The following is a 22,371-nucleotide window of genomic DNA, read 5'->3' as shown; positions in this document are numbered from 1 at the left end:
CAGAGTTGTGTTGCTAAGAGAAGAGTTTTTATTGTAAAAGAAGATTGGGATTAGGGGTTTATGGTAGGGAATGGAAATCTGGTGGCAGCAGAGGTTAATGGTGGTTATAGAGGAGTGTGGCTAGCATGAGGGGTGAATAAAGGGAAGCATGGCTGGCTGGAGATTGCTGGCAAGCAGACAGATGAGCAGGAAGACTGGCAGGTGGGTGATGATCAGGTTAGAGCACGGAAAAACACGAGGAGGAGAAGTCACTTGAACAAACTGAAAAACGTTTGGTCAAAAGCATAACTACCACTATGATTGAACAACAATCTGGTGGGGCGTGAATGAAGAGAGTAAATATACTGCAGGTAGATGAGCTGATGATTGGCAGATGTGTACCCTGCAATGGATGATTACCTAATGTGGGCCAGTTGTGTGAGATAACCAGAGCCAGGAAGGGAGACCACACCCACAACAACAGGACCACAGCCATAACTTTGTATGATCACCTGAACTCAAACACCTCACAAATAAGCCATGGTCATGTATTTTTGTCCTAACTTCATGAATGGACCAGGACCACCAGAAAGTGGAACAGCTTACGTGCATCACTAATCACATGTCAGTGGATAACCAACTTTTTCCTTGCAACATAACACAAAAGGAAAGCAAAGTAGGACACCGTTATATTTTCCAGCCAACAAAAGTTAAAGCAAGCCAAACAAAGTTGTGTACTAAGAGTTTTTTTTTTTTTTTTTTTTCCAAACGGTTGACCCTTGATTTGTTTTGTAGTCTACAGTGTGTTTTAGCCTGAAGAGTCTGCACATAGAATGGGGGTCGCAAAAGGATACACCAATTGTCTCCTTCAAATTCAAGCATAAGTGGGACCCTTTTCTCAGGCTGCATTCAGTGGAGCCTTTGGAAGGGGACAGCCTTGTCATATTTGGTCTAGAAATGCAGACTTCAAAAGATGCAGCCCATAAATTGGGCCACCGTGAACATGTATACAGCAGCCTCAACTCAATGACGCACATGCTGGAGACTTCATGATTATTAATTGACCTATATCACAAAACACAAAACCCTTACCCATCTTTACACATTATATGCTGTGGCTTGATTAGCCATGTCTTTACATGATTAGGCTTAGTCACTGTTAATTTGTTTATATGGCCATCAAGGGATAGCTCCTCGTCTCTTTATGTGTTTATATTACTCATAAATATGGAGGACAATACAGTCTGAGATCCCATGACTAATGTCTACTGACTGGCCTGAATGCTTGGACAGAGTCTATTTGGAAAGACTGTCGTTGTAGAGTACCCTGCAGAAACATTTCAACCTTATGTAACTGCCTTTGAATTCAAAGCCTTTATGACAAGGATGATGAATCTCTTGGAAACTGCTGATATTCTAGTTGTAATTTCTGGGATGCTATCTCTTTGCTCCTTCTCACTGTTTCCTTTTCTCTTTGGCTTCCATTTTCTTTTATTTGAGATTATCAATTAATTACTAAAGAATGTTATTGTTTGTTTCCTGCAAACTAAATTATGTGTTGCTGCTGTGTCGGCCTGGGCTTGGAATAAGAATCCCTTAATCTCATATGAATCATCCTGGGTAAATAACAGTTGATAAAATAGTGAGTGCTTAGTATGCTCTTGTGGAGGGAGATGAGCTTCTACATTTCTTCAGCCTTATTGCAATGAATGACACCAGACTCCAATTGCTTTCTGACTGCCCTCTGGTGTCAACTTCAGTTGAAGACTTTTTCCTCTTTAGGTGAAGTCAAATTGCTTGTTGGACATGGGTTAAAATGATTATTCGCTCATGGGAGAATGAGTGAAGGATGATGCAACGTAAAGGGTTGGGAGTGGAGTGTAGAATTGTCAAATAGACTACCTGCTCTGGATGTCCTTACTATTTTTTACTAAATAAAAATATTAAAATACAGCATAATGTTTGGTTAATCAACATTTGAGAAATCGTACCAGAGCAGTTTTCTTAGTTTGAGCAACATTAATATACTATTCATAATACATGTCGATTCAAACCCCCAGTCCACTCTTTTCTTGATTAATAAATGAATCATTTGGGCTATCACCACAGTGTCATCACAATTTCCTAAAGCCTAAAGTTCATCAAAGTCTGAAGAAAGCCACGCTTTTCCTAATTAATGATTTTAAATTGTTTTAACTTTGAACTGTTACTGATGAAATAGTCCTTCATAGGTTAGAAAATTCCAATTCCTCTATATATAAATACAACATTAGAAAAACAATTGGATTAGCTGAAAAATGCTTTATCATAAAGCAAAAAAACAAGGCCATTTTTCTTAGACCATTACATTTGATGTTCTGGAGATACAATAGATTGCTTGTTTGTCTAACCAACAGTCCAAAACCCTCAGGTACTAAGTTTACTATCATAGACAACGCAGAAAGAAAGACATTTACATTTAAAAAGCTTTTGACATTTCAGCCCAAAAACACTGACTTAAACAATTAACTAATTATCAATCTGGCTGCTAATTACTTTTATGTTAGCTGAGTAATCAATTAAATGACAAACAATTTAAATTTGAAACTTCGACCTGTATGTTTTTGAACAGGACATGCCCCAAGAAATCAAATATTATATTTCCTTCACACAATCAAATATTGGAGCACGGATGACCTTCAAGATAACTGCACTTTCTGTACTGATAACAAAAACTCACATGAAGTGGGTGGCATCTAACAGCAGGAACCAGTTAGAGTTTAATATCTACCTGGCAACAGATCCTGTCATCTCATGGATGCCACTCGACTCCTATTAAAATCTGCCGCAGTGATTGTTTCCTCCTCCTTGGACTAGCTTGGTCAAGGTCACTGAAAAAAGAATTCCACAGGGTAACCTTGTCAAACTAAGCTGCATGTCTCCACAGAGTTTGCCTAGATTACACTAACACCATGGGTTGATGGCATTACTTTCAAAGTGTAATAAAGTCACACTTGAGTCAGGAAACAGGCACAATTCTCTGCTTATAAATACAGGTTACATTATTCAGGTATGTAATAATGGTAATAGAATATTTTATAATTCATTTACCGCTGTTTCTTTGTCCTTTTATGAACAGCTTATAGTAGGGGACAGCAGGAGATTATTACTTTAGGTGAAACACACAAAGGAAGGTTAACTCACAAAATGCAGAGCAGCTCAGAGACCAAGTTGTTCCATCTAATAATAATTACAGCAATTCCACATATGAGGACTGTTGGTGACAGGTATGTAGAGGAGAACTGGATATTAGCTTCCAAACGTACGGGAGACTTCCACACAATCACCGCTACTTCTAATTTACTTCCAACTGACATTTCAGTGAGGGAAAATGACTCACAGTCTGTATGTCATTTCAAACAATGGGAGACCACTCTTATTTATAGCCTACGCACCTGCAGACATTAATTCAACCAGTCTTTTCCCTTAAAGATTCATATTTCCTATATAATGATTGAAATAATGAACAGCAACGTACAAAAATACAAAGATTTGTTACAAATGCATCGCAATTAGATGTTCATTTCAGTATAAAACATGGATATGTGTTCATGGATATGTGCAGCAGTACAGCTTAGTGTGCCTGCTGAACTTCTTTTACGATCAAAATAATGAAGTCATGTCTCAGTATACGATACTGACAATATGACAAGATCAACCTTGAATGGATCTTCTGTTGCTTCATACCATGGTGGTTGTACACTCACTGTCTACATTGCTACCCTCATATTACTTATTGAACCACTGTGAACCACCCCAGAACAGACAAACCAAACATTGTCTCCAAATAGGACCTTTCGCGTTTTTGCAGCCACCATAGTTCATCCTGTATGCTTGGACGTTTGAGCTGTTGTATGCCACTAACTTCTACACGCTAATCCTTCTAAAAAAAGGAAAAATCATCATTTTGTGTTTCTATCTGGTTATAAATGAAGTTACATGCCTATTTTTTCAGATTTGTAAGTAAATAAACCTTTTATTATTATCCATAACAGTAATAACTCACATTTTGTTGTTTTTAAAGAGCCTTTAATCAATTTAAGAATTAATGTAAGTTCAAATCTTGTATTTGGAACTGGGCTCACCCTTTCATTAGTTGACATGTGGGTTAGCATTGTGCTTTTAATTACTTGAAATATATGATTACCTGAGTCAGAGTAGAGAGCCTTATACCTAATTGCAAAACAATCCATTGGTAAATTTGAGGTAAGTGCTCTGTTTGCCACTGGTTTAGCATTGTGCAACTAAACATTCACACAGTCAATGCCCAGCAGGGACTGACTTTCACTAACATCAACATATCAACAAATCTATTTTTGATTAACAAGCCCTTCATTATTTATAGAATGTAAACCACATGGCATTACGGGTTTGCAAACATTGCCTTTTGTCTGGAAACTAATTATTGGTGAAAAAAAGTTAATTGTGTGGTGATTTTTTCACACATTACCTGAGAGTCAGCTTCCATTCATTAGCTGCAGATTGCTTTTAAGCTGTTTTGTAAAACTGTTAAATGTCTGAACAGCTGGCGACTCACAGCGCACCGCCTGGCGCCCACAGCTCTCCACGCTGATAAGTGCTTAGAAAGAGGTAGGGGCTATTCATTCAGGGCTGAGACTCGCCATATCCTCAACAACCCAGAGAGCTGTAAAGTAAAATGACAGAAGCAGTATCCTGGTGATCTAGAGCATTAATAACTCGGTTTATGTTACAGTTATATGCGTCCTGGTGCGATTAGGCGCACAACAGAAGGTAACCGCACATGGGCGAACATTTGTGCATCTGAGTCAGTGACCGAAAACTAATTGTGATAAAGTTAACCCAGCGACAGAAGAGTAGCGGGAAGGTAAAATGTCTAATTCCGCCCCCTATCACGGGAACACACGGAGGTCTTCTGGGGTGGCACGTGGAAAGAGACCACCGGATTTGGAGCTGTCGGAAACCACGTTTAGAGCGCCTGAAGCAGGGACACCTGTGGGCAACGACACTTTTTCTGACAGAGACAAAATGCCTGAGGACGGTAACCATACCACCGACGTCCCCCCTGTTCACATCCACCCGTACTTATCTCATCCCCGGATGTCTGTGCGTATGTCGGTGTACAGCACCGGTGTCCGTCCGGTCCTCACCCGCGCCTACATCCAAGGACGCGTGTATAACTTTCTGGAAAGGCCGTCTGGCTGGAAATGCTTCGTGTATCACTTCACAGTGTGAGTGTTTTTATTTTCATAATCATCCAGATCCATTGGGTATTCAAGGGTATAATTGCAACTCTAAGATCCTAATTAAACAGGGAGTTAATTGCGCATGTAGAGCCTTGGAAGCCCTCACTACAAAGAACTGTTAATCCTGTGAATTTTAGAAAGATGCTGCACAGATATCACAGCACAACTGGAGGTCCCTCTAGGAATATTAAAAGGATATTTTAGTCTAGCCGTAGCAGATTAAAAAATACCATATAATTCATCACAGACACAGAGAATCTCCAACAAAATACGTCCCCATAGGAGCACTAAAAGAATATTACACAGATCATTCATTTGGGAGAATATTTTCTTCAGCACCATTGAGCGTTTCATTTTCCAGAACTATGTGAGTGCAGCAACACAGAAGTGGTCCTGGGTTGCATTCAGCGAGTCTGAATCAACAATAACTTTAAAACCAATGTAACTGGACAGGGAATCATTTTCTTGACACTTCCTGACAGTATGACAGGTATGTGAGACTACCTGGTTATATGGTATTTTATTTAAATAAAATATGAAGAATACAGCTACTAGTAATGAACATAAAACTTGGAGTAATCCAGTATTATGAAGATGTCACATTATGGGTAAAGCTGATGTGACAGTTTTGTCAGGCAGCTTGATAATCCGTCTTTTTTGACAAATGAAATGTTGTTACTCATGATAATTACTTGTCTATACAACACCGATGAAATGGCAAAGGATACATTGTCTCTTGGTGTAACCCACATCCGGGAAACTTGACAGTCCAGTAGATCCAGACCGGAGTGTTCAGGCAGAGGTTTAGGAATGTGGGATATGATCTTTCAGCTCAACCCCATGTGTGCTCTCTGTCCCCACTTGCTGCCACTGATAGCAGGCAGCTAAACTTGGCAGTGTATGTGTGCTGTGGAGGAGGTAGTGGCCCTGTCTGGCGATGCCACCCTGTGACCCCACAGTGTCGGCGAGGACGCAGGGGAACGCAGCCTGTCGGAGCAGGTTAGAGTCTCAGTGACTCAAAGGGAGCATGAGCCAACACAGTGCAACTCAAACACATTAGAATGTTACCAAGAATAACCACACAATACACAATACTAGGGAAGCGAGTGGCTGCTATGAATACAGGAAAATATGTTTAAACATTTTGAGCGTACATCAGGTGTAGACTAACAAGTTGTGGTGCCTTTGCCTTCCTGTAATACAACTTCATGCTGATTAAAGGTCAGACTGCATGAAATTACAGGAAACACCACTAAGTCTTTCTTAAAATATAAAATCAATATGTTTTTCATAAGCCACAGTGGCAGTACCAAATTTCATGTCTTTATTGGTGTATATCAGTTTTGGTTGTTTTCACTGAGACGTTGAGGATGAAGGATGAGGTCTTTTGATGTTGCCTTTGCCTTGACTTGACTTTTCAGTCTGTCACTCTAAAACCCTGTTTCCCCAGGTTTGAAATAGCTGGTTTCACTAAAGGTAGGTAAAGGTCACATTAGCCTGCTGGTGAACCATTGTCCCACTTTCGACCCCTGAAAAGGATATGATGTCAGTGTGTTTCTTTGTTTGTAATAAATACAACAAACATTAAGTGATCACAAACTGTAAAAAAAAAAAAAAAAAATCTGTGAGGGCAACGCTGCAGTTTGTAGTTTGATATCGCAAGTTTGTACATTTTCAAAGTTGTCCAGTGAATAAGGAAGAGAATCCGCAAATTTGTCCTTTGCATGGACTTCAATTGACGTGAATGGGAGACAGGGCCAGTGTTTGCAGAGGTTTTAGGTGATGTAATGTGTAGCTTTATCAAATTTCATTACGTAGGTTGAATTTGATAGTGTATCCTAGTGTATTTTAGACAAAACTCACTCATTTCTATAATTCAACCAGGTGTTTGTTGAAAGAGCATGTTGTTGTGATGTCTCTCCACCCAGCAGGGTTTTTGGGGTCAGTTCGGTACCTTGTTTTGCAAGTGTTTGAGCGGGAGAAAAGCAGTTAAGAACAACCATGGGTTTATCACTAACCCAGGAATCGAACGTCAGAGTGACCCAAGTCCTTATCAGAGGTACCCTTGTGTGTGCGTGTTTGCACATGCATATGTTTGTCAGTTTGTGTGTGTGTGGTGATATAGTATGCTTACAGGGACGGGGTTAAAGGAAAGCAGTAGCTCACTTCTCTCAAAAGGAGCATGGTATATATTTAGCGTTATGCAATTAATAAAGTATATCCGATGCTCCCACTGGACGTCTGTCTGCAGTGTGCTACAGCCAAACCGTAAATGCAGTATTTTAGTGTGGAGCAGCGTGGATCCATCCCCCATGCTGGTTATAGATGAGTCTACCAGGAGAGTTAAGGGAAAGCTCAAATCAAAAAGTGTTTTAGACATCCATTAAACTTAACAAGATATTCTGTCAAATAGTATTAAACGAGAGGAAGTCAATTCAGACCCATTTAATGATTTAACAAACAAACTAAGAGGCCGTGCATTGTTATTCTTTTCATTTTGAGTAACATTTTTGACTTGAGCAGTTTGTATTCTGTCCTATATTTTCGTGTCCACTCTTTTATCTGTTCCTCTCTCCACAAAACAATGTGAGTTCAGATTCTTAATGGAGCACATCGACAAGGTCACTCATCGGTGACAACCTTGTATCTCTGAGCTTTTAACCCCATACTAGCCATGGTTTTGGCTGAGGCTCAGACAAAAGCCTCTATTGACTGTCCAAATTACAGGCAAAAGGGTAATTGGATCTTAAAACCTCACTTTAATACTAACTAACATGTAATACATTATTTGTTCTTATTCATCTAAACCTGTTTAGTGTTGCATTGCTTTTGGTTGATTTGCCTTTTGTCTTGTATCACTCTAAAGCACTTCACAACAGTGATAAAAATAAGTATGATTGTTGTTCCAAACAGGATATTTGATGGTAACAGCCAGTGACATTCTCAGCAGCGTCACTGCTAACTCTTATCCTGTCCCCTGCTTTGTCTCTACACTCACACTGCACAACACACTGCAAGTGAATCTGTCCATCAATAATAGATAGGAGCAATGCTTTGAGCTTTTGTTTTGAGTTCAGTGGCGCTATGTAGCCGAGCCAATGTATTATTTTGTCTGTTGCTAAACCAAGCCCACTGGAGGTAGGAAAGGAAATATGATGGTGCAGTTAGTAGAGAGGGACTGACGACTCAGATCGTCTCAGATGGATTAGAAGTGAAGCAGAAGTGTATGCTCAGCATACTGAGTGTGTATGTTTGCAGGCATTTCAAATGCTCTGAGATCATTTAAGCTGAGCTTCACTGACAAATTACAACCATTAGCATACCGAAGCGTTTGGTTGTGAAAGTCTGTTGCTCGTTTGTACTTCTTTTGATCCTCTTTATAACTTCCTCTGTCACATTTGAACATAAGATTTTAAAAATTACACTCAGTCCTAACTTGTGAGCATTTTATGTTTTCGCTCAATGTACCCTGCTCTTCTTAATACACTCATTTGCTCCCATTTACACACAGGAAGCAGACTGTAGATGTCACTTTGAAGAGGCAGAAACCAAACTACAGTGTCATTTAGCTGAGCTGTATCGTCTGCTCGTTCTGTTCATTTAGTCAGGAACTGCTGTTAGCTGTGTTACACACCAGTCCATCTTCCCTGAGCAATTCTTTCTCTCTCTGTCTTTTATCTGTGTTGACGTGTGGCGTGCACGTCCAAGTCCATGTGTGTGTGTGTATGTGTTAGTTTGAAGGGGGTATTTGGATTCCTGGCCAGTCTTCAATAAACTCAGGCTGTAGCATGTGGTGATAAGGGCCTCCATGGTGCAAACACTGACTGGAAACCATAACTCCCTCTACACATAGTTTCCATCAAGTGTGCTCATATAGGAACAAGACAGTGATTCTTTAGGGCTGTTTTCTGAGCAAAAAAAAAAACTATATCAGCTAGATGAAATTGAGCAAATACTTCAAGTTCAAGTTCAAGATTTAGTTTCTTCAGTGCCCAGTGTCTTTCAATGGGACATATTGTTCAGATTTAAAGGCACACTATGCAAGATTTTTACCTTAATATAACAGCTTCGAAGTCATTTCGATGGTAAACAAACTCGTAGTATAGCGAATCATCCCGATAGCAAAGCAGGAGAGGGACGCCGTTGGCGGAAGTCTGAAAGGTGGCGTCACGCCAAATCTCGCGAGAATCACAAATTACTTTACGGCGCGACGTCACATACATCAGCGACATAAGAAGCAGCCTCAATGGAAGACACTAGCAGGCATTCACTCAGACATTACCTGGTCAGTAGACATCTTCGTAGTCTATCTTTGCCTGTTCGACGCTTCCATCCTACTGAACATGTACCGGTATACAGGGGGGAGGGGATCAGGCCGTGAGTGCAGAGACGCAGAGACGTATATAGAGACGGCTCTGGTGAGTGGTATTTATGACAGTTAACATTAAATACAAGTACTCCGCAGTGACTCTAGGGGTAGCTGTTTGACAAAACCGGAAAAAACTGCATAGTATGCCTTTAAGTTACACTGTTTGAGTAGTTGTTGCATGTTGTTGCAAATTGTCTTATAATCCTAAATCAAATATGTACCAACAATATAATTTATATGATACATATAATAATCCTAATTTCAAGCATTTCTTGCCCACACCATTTGTGATTTCCTTCTAATTGATCTTCCACTTTTATAAAGAATAAGCAAACAATCAGCTTTCATGAGCAACCTTTTATAAGTTATATACACCCTTCCCAGGTATGTACATATATTTACAAACATATATGGCAGATGCTTGCAACATGACATAATATCACACTTTATTCAATCAGCTAGATTTTTTTCTTTCTTCTATTAACTACACCAAGTTCTGAAATAATTACTATCAGCACAGTTATATCTAAACAGGAAACATGCTTTCCAGTGCCTCTTTTTATGGGGCCAATTATGATTGTTTGTTCTGTCAGCTGATTGGCAAATAAACTGCGATGGTGCCAAATGAATCCATTCAGAAGGTCTGCCCTTCACCACGACATCTCTTGCCAACGGAAATGAAAAGTTAATGAGCTTGCCCTTGCCTCAATGCCCAGTGCACATAAACAGACATCCTGCTAACAGACAAGTGGGTGAAATATAGGCCGAACTTTAACTCTAATAACGAGGCAATACGGCAAAAATAAAAACAGGAACTGAGGCTGTTCCTGGTTTAACTGGCTGAAACAAGTGCAACGTTTTGAGTTTGAGAATGGCTCATCACCTATATTGCAGTCAGCCCTGCTTTCCGATTTCTTTCGCTACCATCAAATTGAACAGGATCTCTCCCTCTTACTTTTATAAACGGCTGTGAAAAATGACCACTATAATGTACTTGGTGTTACAAAATGCTATATAGAAGCCTTTGTTGTAAATATAAGCCACTCTTTTTTTCTAAGTAACAAAAACATGGTAAGAAAAATATTCCTGAAATCCTCTTGGTCAATTTGTAATTACTGCTGAAGAGTAAAAAAAGACTCCACATAACAGAGTGTTTTTGGTGTAGGGTCACAGCAGCTATAAAATATCTTTGTCTTAAGTAGAGGAGTTACAGGCGTCTTATTGTTGCTGCAGTTAAAACACTTGTGACCTTGAGGGGGAATAAGGAGAATGTTAAGGAGCAGTTTAACGTTTGTTGATACTGTGTGTGTGTGTGTGTGTGTGTGTGTGTGTGTGTGTGTGTGTGTGTGTGTTTCTCATTATTTGACAAGTTTATCATGCACTTTGCATTCATATGGTGGAGTTCAAAAGGTTCACAGAATTTCCTCCAGAGGGCTGTCCTTGAATGTTTGCTCAAATTCAGTCAGATGCTTTTCATGACAAAAATATAAAGTAATCGTATGCTGTCTTCAGACTTTTTTTTAAAAGTTGTTCAGAATCTCAGACTCAAACCAAACACCGAAATCAAAGTCTGAAATGTTGACATAAATATGAAGTGGAAGGCTGAAAAGTGGTTTGAGGAGATTTGTGTTTTCATGACTTGACTGATGACAAGTTATGTAAAGTTTTGATTTGAGGAAAATTATGTTTTTAAGTAAGCCAGAGCTGGTATGACATAACTATCCAATTGGATTAGGATATACAGGGTTTCCACTCTTTTAAGATATCATTTTCAGGACATATAGGACAGCATTGCTTACAAATTGTCAAATATTTTACCAGTCTAGTGTCATATTTGACTCACATACATTTTTTAACGATGCAGTGTCTCAGGTTCATTCCATTCCACCATTACTTTGGTGGCAACCCATAAGTAACAGTTCAATTTATTTTTTTTTACAGAAAATTATTTTTCTCACCTAATAAAAAGAAAAACTAGAAAGGGTTAGTGCATGCACAATTAAACATTGCTGTGCATGTATTTAACAGCAACAACAACAAATGTAAATGTGATCATTAATAGGCTGTATTCAGATAGATATGATCCTCTACAACATTTCCACTGTGCTTCTCCTCTTGTGCCTCTGGAAAATCAAAGTTAATAGCAAAAATAAATATTGCTATAAATCCGTTCTGGACTAAAATACAGGACAGCAGATTATTTTCATTTTCAGGTGTTTCTATGACTAGAAAAAAAGTCTTAATTTTCCAGGTTTTCCAGGATGAAACCATTGGAACCTTAAATATACACAAAGGAAATAAGAATGACCACTAATGTATGATCTGCTTTATTTCCTACAGGTTTCTCATAGTCCTGGCCTGTCTCATCCTCAGCGTTCTGTCTACCATCGAACAGTACCAGGCCTTGGCTCACACAACACTCTTCTGGGTCGTAAGTGTTAAATTTAATTTTATACTGGAATTAACTATTAAAAAAACATTTGTCCCATTGTCAGAATGGATCTACCTTTAGGAGAAGTTTTAGATTAAAAACTAAAAATCACACTAGATGATTTTAATCCCAATTGGACCACCCTAACCCTACTCTCAACCCTAAATTGAGAGGGGTCAGAAGGGTGAAGATAGGAGGTGCTTGGTAATAAACAGGACAATAAGCCAACATTCAAGATATGTATTTACATTGACTCCTCCATAAATGCTGCATGTCTCTGGTGGAGCATGCCTTCAGCAGACCAGGGTTATATGAATTTGGAATATGATAGCTTCTCCTTTTTGGACTCTCTGGGTCTCTTTAGTCCTAAAGGTCAGCACTATCAAGATAGTTTTCAATAAGTCTGCAGTGTGAATTCTCCAGTCAGTGTACTTTGCAGAACTTTTAGTTCAAAGTGTGGACCCAGGTGCAGAACACAGATCAGGAGGCAGATTTATTGAATAATTTTTGTTGTTGGAGATGGGTAGTGGAGACGGGATGGCTGGTTTCGGTAAAGGGAAGGTGGAATAGATGAGGCTGTATGGCAGACAGAGGGAGCGAAGGAGAGCTGGTTGCAGGCAAACCCAAATCTTGAGACACAAGGAAATACAGGCTGAAGAACTAAACATGAAGAAAACAGAATGCTAAAGACATGATCTGAGCTGATGCGAGGCAGGTGAGCCGACTGGGAGTGGTGATGAGCTATAATAGCAAACTGGTGTGCAGAGGAGCAGAGCTAGGAAGGGAGACCACGCCCACAAAAACTGGAAACACAGGGAAGGGAAAATGCATGGATACGGCTAGGCCTGTCACGATAATAAGTTTTGCTGGGCGATAAATTGTCCTGATATAATGATAATGGCATAATAATGCAGGTACACATTTTCAAAGATCAATAAACATTTATTTCTAAACAACATGTAAAACTGGAACTGGAAGACATTTTAAATATCCACAAGAAATGAACAAAACAACCAAAAACAATAAATAAAATGGAAATTAAAAACCACACTCTGCCAGCTTTTCGACGATACTAAAGAGCAGCATCTCTTCAGCAATGAAGCGAACTACACTGTCTGTGAGTGCACACCATTTTGCACTGTCCTGTTTGTACTTTGTTTGTTGACTAAACGCTGTCTGATTGTGCACTGTCGGGAAGACGGAGACGCCCATCTGTAGTAGTTTTTTTTCCCAGCTGGGAAAACTGCATCGGATTATTATGTTTTAGGGGCATATGCATGTTTGTCGTGTTACTGCTTTTAAGACATACGGTTTTACCACAAATGCGACATACCGACTCGCTCAGGTTCAGTGGTTCACCTCGGTCATTAGGTTTAAATCCGAAGTGCTCCCACACTGCAGCTGTAGCGTTTGGCTTTGAAACCAAATCCATGTTTTCCTCCAACTCTGAACTAGCGTTTTCTCTTGCTATACTCCTCACGCGGCTCTTTTGCTGTACTCTGTGGTAGGCTACGCCAGGAGTCCCGCCTCCCCTCACAGAGATCATGCGGCTGACAAGTGACTGACACGAGGGTTCACTCCTCGTTACGCTAAGGAACCAAGAGGGGTCACCGTTGCACTGGAGTGGTCATCCAGTCTCTTTGGTAGAGAGAGAGACGAGGAAAACAAACAAGCATGCAAATGGAAACTATCGCGGCCGAAAAAATTATCGAGCTCATTTTATTTATCGTGCGATTAATTGATTTATCGCATATCGCGACAGGCCTAGATACGGCCATGACAGAGGATTTACTTTTGCTCTGTGGATCCCAATGATTTTTTTGAATGAACTGATTTCACTCAAGAATCCGACATAATTTATTCCAGTGCGTGAGAATTTCGCTACACCCAGTCTGGTTGTGCTCATGTAGTTTGAAGCAATCAAAGACTGAAAGGTTGAAATCTGAAAGTGATTCTGGCAACAGCTAAGGGGAGTTACTAAAAGAGAAGATTGCCTTTAACACCAGCTCCAAGGCTTGTGGTATACTCCCAAAAACATTATATAGAGCACTTCCACGGACAAAACAACTTGTGTTCCTGCATGTTAAATTGTCTAATGTTGCGATGCAGAGATAGCCAAATTTACTCCAATCTACAAAGTGAAAGTGATAATAGCATGAGTACCCCTCACTTACATGCAGTTTCACACACAGTATCTGTCTTTGCAGTTAATGGTAGCAATGCTTCATAAAAGGAGACAGACAGCTGGTGTAAATATACATAAGCTTTCAGAGTACATGAAAAAAGCTTTACAGATATGTTTCCAAGTATTTTCCTAGGCCTCAAGCATGCACATAATGTGTTCGGGCTAGAAATATTGAATGTAAACTAGACAAGAAAACTCCCCTGTTTATCTTTAATGATCCCGATCAGTGGGCTATGAATGTGTTTGAAAGATACTTGTGGAGTGATTGAGATTTGAAAGAATCTAAAATCTCAAGCGAAAGATGCACCTTTTATCTTATAACAGCACTGTTTACATTGTAGATACCGCCTGTAGCCTTTTCTCCCTCTGCTGTCTCCGGATCTGATCTTTCCTTTGACTTTCACCATCTGCTCCGCACTTTTGTTTTGTCTGTTTCTGCTGGCTGCCACCTGCAAACAGGCCTGATTCTGATATATTAAGTCGTTAAGGATGAGTTTTGTTCCAAATACATGTCAAACAACTCATTTAAATAAATTAAAGGATAATGATGCTAAACAAAAATGCAGTTAGACATTGAGTTGTCATAGTTTTTCGAAATGACACATATGACGGATAACCTTGTTTAATACAGCACAGAATAAACTTTAGAGTAAACGTATGTTAAATTAATTATAACAGTTTTTTTGAATTTTTGAATTTAAAGATGACGCTGAAATAACAATCAACACTATGATTGTGAAGATGTTGATAAAACTGTAGATATCAAACCTCAGTTTCTGTTGTTTGAAAAGCAATTTCATGGGTTGATTGACCTCACTGCTGCCTCACAAAAAACAATTTAGGGACGCGACATATGCTTCTTTTTCTAAAAACAATTTCAGGGTGTCCCGCTGGCCTAAGAGGACGAAGGCCCGTCCTCTAGAATCAATAGTAAATGGGATAAACTTAACCCCGAGACTCTGGCTGCTGAGCACAGGAACTGTTTGGGTGATGGGTGAGTCACTCAAGCTCAGACAAAAGAAAACCCCAAGAAAGGATAGAAAGGACTTGAGGATTTTCTTTAAAGGAGGACTAGAGCATGGCACATGTGACAAGTTCACCTTGGACTGGGTATAATAGGATAAAATGGTCACGGTGTTTCATGAGCTGGAGAATCAGAATCTCAAATCCTACAGGTTCATTGTTGAATTCATAGAGATTTGGGCTGCTGCAGAGGCTCCTGTGTGTGAGTCGGACCCATAATTAGTAAGAAATGTGTGAATTTTGTTAATAAATACCGTAATATCATGAAATATACATTTTATAGCAAAATGTTTTTCAGCCTAAAGTTCACCCCTGGAGATATTTAATCTTCTTATTCTTCTCTTCTACACAGATAATGAATAATTAATATTTGCTACGCTGCTAAACCTACCAAAATCTCAAACATTCATCTTTTCCACCCTCTATCCCAAAGGGCCTGTTTTGTACTTTGTGCTTTCTAGTTTAGAGATTTGCTCTGACCCTGCCACTCTTTCATTCTCTCCTCCCCAATTGCAGAAGCATCTTCTTTGTCTTGCTTCTTTCTTCCTGCACACTCAAGGTTAACAGAGACCACTCTGTTCTTTACTTGGAGATGCAGCACTGGCTCACAGTGTTTGTAGTAGTGTGTTTGGCCAGATGCTTGGCAGTTAGCCCAAAGGATTCACATTCTCAAAAGAACTTGTTTTTTGGGTCAAAAATGGCTGTGAACTATTAAAAAGTATTTTTTTTTTATTTCATTTTGCAACAAAATCCTGGCAGCAGTGGTGGAAAAGAGTACTGAAAATCTGTACTCAAGTAGTGTTACATTACTGAAATATTACTCAGCTTTAGGTAAAGCTACTGGTGTTAAAAAAATAATCAAGTAAAGGTAGAAAGTATACTTATCCAAAACTGTATTGGGTACTTTTTAACCATTGGTGCAGTATCAATACCAGGCATTCAGTGAAAAGAGGAGATGTACAATGTAGAATCCATGTAGAAAATATCGTCAAGCATACAAAAAATGTTTTTTAACCTACGCAGAATGTATGTAATTAGTATAGATTTCTCCCAATGCACTGTAAACAGTCATCCAGGCAAGGGCCTAATCTGTATCCATTTGGTTTCTGTTTCTGCAAATCTTCATTCCCTAAATGACTCCCAACTCCTGCGCTATTCTGATCCGTGTTTTCGTGCCAGATTTGCTTGCAGCATGTGGAAAAAATAGAACAGACGCAGAAACTATCTCTGTAGATCGGGAGGTGCATGCCCCGCACCGCACTGCACACTCTCACTCTAACCAGCCCAATTAGTTAAGATGGGCAGTGGGCAGCGTTTCAGAGTGCTTTGCGGCACTTCTACCTCCTGTACGTCCCTAGCAGTGCAAAAAAAATAAAAATGCAGATGAAAGGTTTGGATATAAATTGTAGACCTAGTCAGTAGCGAATTATGATTTTAAAAGTAGCAAAGTAGATTCCATAGTCTAATGCATACTTAGGTAAGAGTAAAATTACAGGCTTGAAAAACAACAAATAAAATTACCCAAAAACGGTAACGCGAGTAGTTGTAATTAGTTATTCTACCCATGCCTGGCAGCATAACTGTTTTACCAACAAAGACAAAGTCTCTTATGAATGCAAATTACTTTATAGTTAAGGGATTTCAATGATGGCTGGGGCAGGAGGGATGACAGGGGTCGAGACTGAAGGGTGGGATGAAATGAGGGTCAAGCATGAGGGGATGAACCAAGGGCCAAATGGCGATCGATGATGGGTTTAGGTCGAAAGAGGCAGTGGAGAGGATCTCAGGAAGTGAGACTCAGTGTGGGGGTAATGACTAGATGGGATATCCTAGTGTTATTGTTCCCCTTGTGGTTCCTGTAATGAGAAGGAGGTGAGGAGGCAGAGAAGAAGGGAGTGGAGTAGGAGGATGAGGGATGTGAGAACTGAGAGATATGGAAGACAAAGTGGTTAGGCAGAAGTAGTTGGATGAGAATGGGGATTGGTCTTTGTGGGATTCATTATAAATCATTACAAGGTTTAGGCAGGCATAAATTGAATTTCTTTCCTTTTAAAGATTGCCCTGATTCTAAAAGATCTGAACAATATAATAATAGCAATATTATAATAATAGTGTCCATTTTAAATGTCCATACAACAAATATAAGTCATAGAAACTAATTCCAAAAATAATTTGTTTTTATGCTTTAAAGACTAATTTATAGAAATAACTGAGAGTCCCATTTTCCCCTCCTGGACCAACAATAAAACATTCTGTAGCCAACTGGGTGATAAATAGACAATAGAAGATGATGATCTTGTAAGCAATTTAAAATCTGTGAATACAATACAATCTAAACTCAATGCTCTCTTTTTTGATTGTTCTGGTATTTCAACTATATCACAGTCGTCTGTTTCCAAGGTCGAGAAATAATTTCCAAGCTCAAATAAAAACAACTGTCTTGATTCTCCTCTATTCCTGTTTTTGCTGCCTTCCTGATTGTAACTGTATTGCTGTTTTGGATAGACCATTTGCTTTTCAACCTTGAAGTAGAAATCCTCACAGAATAAATTAATTAATACAACATTTTTCATATTTGCTTCCAAGAACACAATTTAACATATTATTAATCCAATTTTTGTTTTGCAAGACATGGTATTTTATATTCACTGACGTTTTAATCTTTGGCTCTGATGAAGAAAAACACTTCCAGTAATTCCAAGCTGTAAATGTCTCCTGTTGTACAACATGGAACACATCTTCTGCCTGAATCCACACATTTGTTCCTCCCATCATTCACTGCAAAATGATCATGTCACCATTGAAAATCTATGAAAGGCTATTGACTACTTTCAGACAGCTTCATTTCCAAATGCTTGTCAATGATTAAGAGACGTGTGTAGGCAATCACATTCACACCAGTCCATTAATTTCCACATGTTGGCGTAATTGTGTGCTGTAATTGATTTTTTGAATCCATTTGTCCTCAAGGAGCACTGGGGAAACTTGCATGGAATTGAAATAGCAGCTTTATTTGAGAAGCTTTAATTGTATGAGCTTCATGTTTAACATTGGCCACATGCTGTTCTGACTTCTTTCAGTTATTGTCAGTCTGAATAAAAAAAAAAAAAATGAGAATAAGAAAGAGGAAAATGAGAAAGTAATCTGGATGCGGTACGGTAAATGTGAAGCAAGCTTAGAACAAAGCTCTGTTTGAAGGTAATCAAAGTGTTGTCGTCACTGTGAAGTTGTTACAGTTCTTGTATGGATTAAACAAATTAGATATAAATTGTTATTAATTGAGCTTTACAGATGCTGGTAGGTGGATTTTGCTACTCTGGACAGCGCCAGGCAAGCTGTTCTCTATTGTTTCCAATCTTTGTGCAAAGTTAAAGATAGTGATATCTGTTTTGTTAAATATTAGGGAGAAAGCAAATAAGTGCATTTCCCAAAGTTTGGCTCATTGAAGTGAACAAAATACAGATAAATATAATCAAACTAGTTGTCAGGATACATAATCACTTTTTTAATCTATCAGCTCAAAGTACATTCCGCGGCTGAAATAATTAAACAGTTAAACAGTGGTATGGTACAAATTAAACAGTGACAAATGGTGCATCTGTTGAGTGAAAATCAATAACCCTTAATGAATTGCGGCGGCAGGTTTGTGTGAGGAACTAAAGTTAACAAAAAAAAGGAAGTTGGGAGAACAGTTCTGTAATCTATAATTCAACAATATCTCTTTGAAAGCACTCTTTGCTGAGTGTCTGAGCAGCTGTGTTGTTGCACTAAATAACCTGAAATGACATCTGATGTTCGATTTATTTTTATTTTTTTCCACTTTGTCCTTCACCCTCATTTGTCTTTTCTGTTTCCCTCATTTCCCTGACAGGAGATCGTCCTTGTGGTGTTCTTTGGTGTGGAATATTTTGTCCGGCTCTGGTCAGCAGGCTGCCGCAGTAAATATGTTGGCATCTGGGGCCGACTACGCTTTGCCAGGAAGCCAATATCTATTATAGGTAGGAACACAACCCTCGCACGCACACGTATCTGTACACATACGCACAGACGTCTCACTCCCCACCCACACACAATATTTAAACAATATCTGTAACATATCCTGAGCTTCATCCCTAAATGAAATATCTCAGACAAATTCAGCATGAAATTAAAACTGTCACTGGAATATTTTTTTCTACCTTCAGCTTTTTATTCTTAAAATTGGAACCTCCAGGTGCTTCTTTAAATTTGCAGCAATGAATAATAGCATTAATATTATTTGTAACCCCTCTCACCCGTATCGATTTATAGAATAATTTTGTAATGAAAACCAATGATAATTTCTTAATAGAGCACTTTCCATCCACTTATTAATATCTGGACCTTCTTCTTTGACTTTTACATACCTCATATGGAGGACTCTTGTTATGCTGCACCTGTGTATATTGAATATCTACATGTCTCTGCGATATTTATACTTTAAACCCCTCATTCTCTATCAATACAGATTTGATTGTAGTCGTTGCGTCAGTAGTTGTGCTGTCAGTGGGATCGAAAGGCCAGGTCTTTGCTACCTCTGCTGTAAGGTAAGGGACAGTGAATGTGCTGGTGGAAACTATAAGACCAAAAGTATGTGAACACTTTATGTACTTATGGGGCCCCCTAGTTCCAATTGAGGGAAATCTTACTGCTAGAGCAGCAGTTATTGTTAGACAATAGTATACTTTTTACTTTGTGGCAACAGTTAAGGGAAGGCTCTTTCAACATGATAATGCCTGTGCACAAAGCCAGGTCCCTAAAGAAAAGGTTTTCCCAGTTTGGTGTGGAAGAGCTTATCTGACCTGCACGGAGCCCTGACCTCAACCCCATCCCATACCAACTGTGAGCCAGATCTTACCACCTAATAATCTGTGGCCAACCTTACTAATGCTCGTGTGATTGAATGGGAGCAAATCCTGCAGCCAGGCTCCAAAATATTGTGGAAAGCTTTCACAGAAGAGTGAAGACTGTTACTAACCTTGCGAGACAGCTGGACTCTCAATATTCCAAAACCATGTGAGAATCCATCTTACCAGACCTCAATATTGTTTGTGGTACCGGGCCAATTAGCGTCCTTTGAGAAAGTACTGGCATGTATGGGGGTGAGACGCCCACACCACACCTAGATACTGTTTATTAAACAACGGCGGCTCCAAAAGCAATGCATGCTGCATCAGTTTATTAGAACTGGAGAGTATGTATTCATTAAAAGAAGAGCAAAGAACAGCAGAGGATTTTCTCGATGGAAAATGTGTTTTTCCTCTTCGACTGGGTTCTGTAAGAGTTTCACTACGTTATATGATTCCCAGGTTATGCTCTTACTCTTACAGCAACAGATTAAGGGTGGGTTTGGAATGTGATGTTGAATAATCACATATACTCTGTCTTGAATGTCCACATACTTTTGGTTTGTATTTGTATGTTTATGTTTAAATACGTGCATACATGCATTTGGTCTGAATACAGTGTCACCATTTAAACACTTCTGTTATTTTCCAGAGGGATTCGCTTCTTGCAGATCCTGCGAATGCTCCATGTGGATCGGCAGGGAGGAACCTGGCGTCTCCTCGGCTCCGTTGTCTTCATTCATCGGCAGGTACACAATCACAGTTTTCAGAGGCACATTTCAGGTCCAAAGCCATCAGGGCTTCTGATTATTATTAGTAAGGTGGGAGCTTTTTGTCAGGGGATTTATAGCCTCTCCTCTTCATGTATTATGTTTCACTACTACACAATGCAGATTTTACTCATGGGAATGCATATTACAGCAAAAAGGAATATTCAGCAGAACCAGATGAAAAGAGTTACTGTGCTGTAAGCTAGGGTCATATACGCTTATTCTGCTAGAGATACCTATAGCCCCTCTAGAGTATCATTCAGCTGAAGTCACAGAGGTGGCTGTGATTATCCCCAGTGGCCACTGTAGTTGTCTTTAGATGTCTTTGTAAAAACAGAGAGTGATGAAGGTGAGCAGAGCGTCAGGGATGTGGTTCATCCAATACCGCCTGCTGTTCTTCCTTGTATTGGCCTTGGCTGATGACCATATTGTTTCTGGCTGAGGCTGGCCAGTAACAGCCACTGACCTCAGCTGTAAAGAAAGTGAGTGCTGGTGCAGGGAGATATTGAAGCTCTTTCTCCAACCAATTCCTATACCAGCTAGCTACGAGGTGTCACTCCGCATTAAATCACACTATATAGGGCACCTCAGCTTGAGGATGAAATATATCAGGTAGGTATTTTGCCATAACCAGGAAACATCTGTCACCATGGATACAGAGAGATCATGATAGTTCATTAAGCTGTTGTTATGTTGTGTTTCCCTGCAGTACAGTAGCTTCTCACAAGCAATAAAATAGATGCATTCTTTATTAAGTGGTTGAAAGGTACATATGGGTAAAATAAAATATCTCAAATAAATTTAGGTAGAGACAAAGTAATGGTTACTTTTATTTTACACTTATCAAACTGCACATTCTGTTTTATAGAACCCACCATGAAAAGACAGTGTAGGGGAAGTGTAATAAAGGTTTAGGCCACTAGTTTTCCCCCTTTTTTCCCTTCTCAGATTGCTCAATTTGATGTACTTTCATAAGCCTGAAGAGGTGTCATTACCCAATATTTCAGGCAAAACAAGCAAAAATTAGAAAAAGGACAGAAATATATAATTATTCATTCCATTAATCATCTTGTGAACCCCTCAGATTTATCGACAATCCAGGTCAACAAACTAGGAATGCACCCAAACCAATAACAGTGTCGGGTATCAGGTGCTCATGTACTGATGTAAAACTACTTAGATACCACACCTAAAATGATATTTTACAAAGTAGCAAGGAATTTAAATTCATATTTAATCCATTATCCAACATCTGCATTTCCCCTGCACTCACAGTAGTGGAGAATGACAAGTTAGCTGTGATGTAGGCTATTTGAGGGTTTAAGTGGCCAATTCTTTTCCACATTAATTGGTTTGGGATGGACCTTAATATGGCACAACCCTTCACACAAATGGAGGCAGTGGGGAAATGGTAAGAGAGCTTATCTGTGAGAGTTTAGTGCTTTCATGTTCTTTTTTTCTGCCTTTGTTCCTTTTTGCACTACT

The 22,371-nt window shown here is 39.3% G+C and overlaps 1 protein-coding gene across 1 annotated transcript in view; it reads left to right on the top strand.

The window, feature by feature from the left end:
- The first annotated feature begins 4,634 nt into the window (after positions 1-4,634).
- Positions 4,635-22,371, top strand: part of kcnq1.1 (potassium voltage-gated channel, KQT-like subfamily, member 1.1) — a 36,902-nt gene continuing 19,165 nt past the window's right edge. Inside the window, exons 1-5 of the mRNA XM_051378916.1 lie at positions 4,635-5,228; positions 11,953-12,043; positions 19,123-19,249; positions 19,738-19,816; positions 20,769-20,865. Coding sequence (XP_051234876.1) covers positions 4,870-5,228; positions 11,953-12,043; positions 19,123-19,249; positions 19,738-19,816; positions 20,769-20,865 — 753 coding nt within the window. The 5' untranslated portion in view covers positions 4,635-4,869. The remainder of the gene's footprint in view (positions 5,229-11,952; positions 12,044-19,122; positions 19,250-19,737; positions 19,817-20,768; positions 20,866-22,371) is intronic.

This window comes from Dicentrarchus labrax, unplaced genomic scaffold (assembly GCF_905237075.1).
Source record: "Dicentrarchus labrax unplaced genomic scaffold, dlabrax2021, whole genome shotgun sequence".
Classification (NCBI taxonomy): domain Eukaryota; kingdom Metazoa; phylum Chordata; class Actinopteri; family Moronidae; genus Dicentrarchus; species Dicentrarchus labrax.
This window is presented reverse-complemented; position numbering and strand designations above follow the sequence as displayed.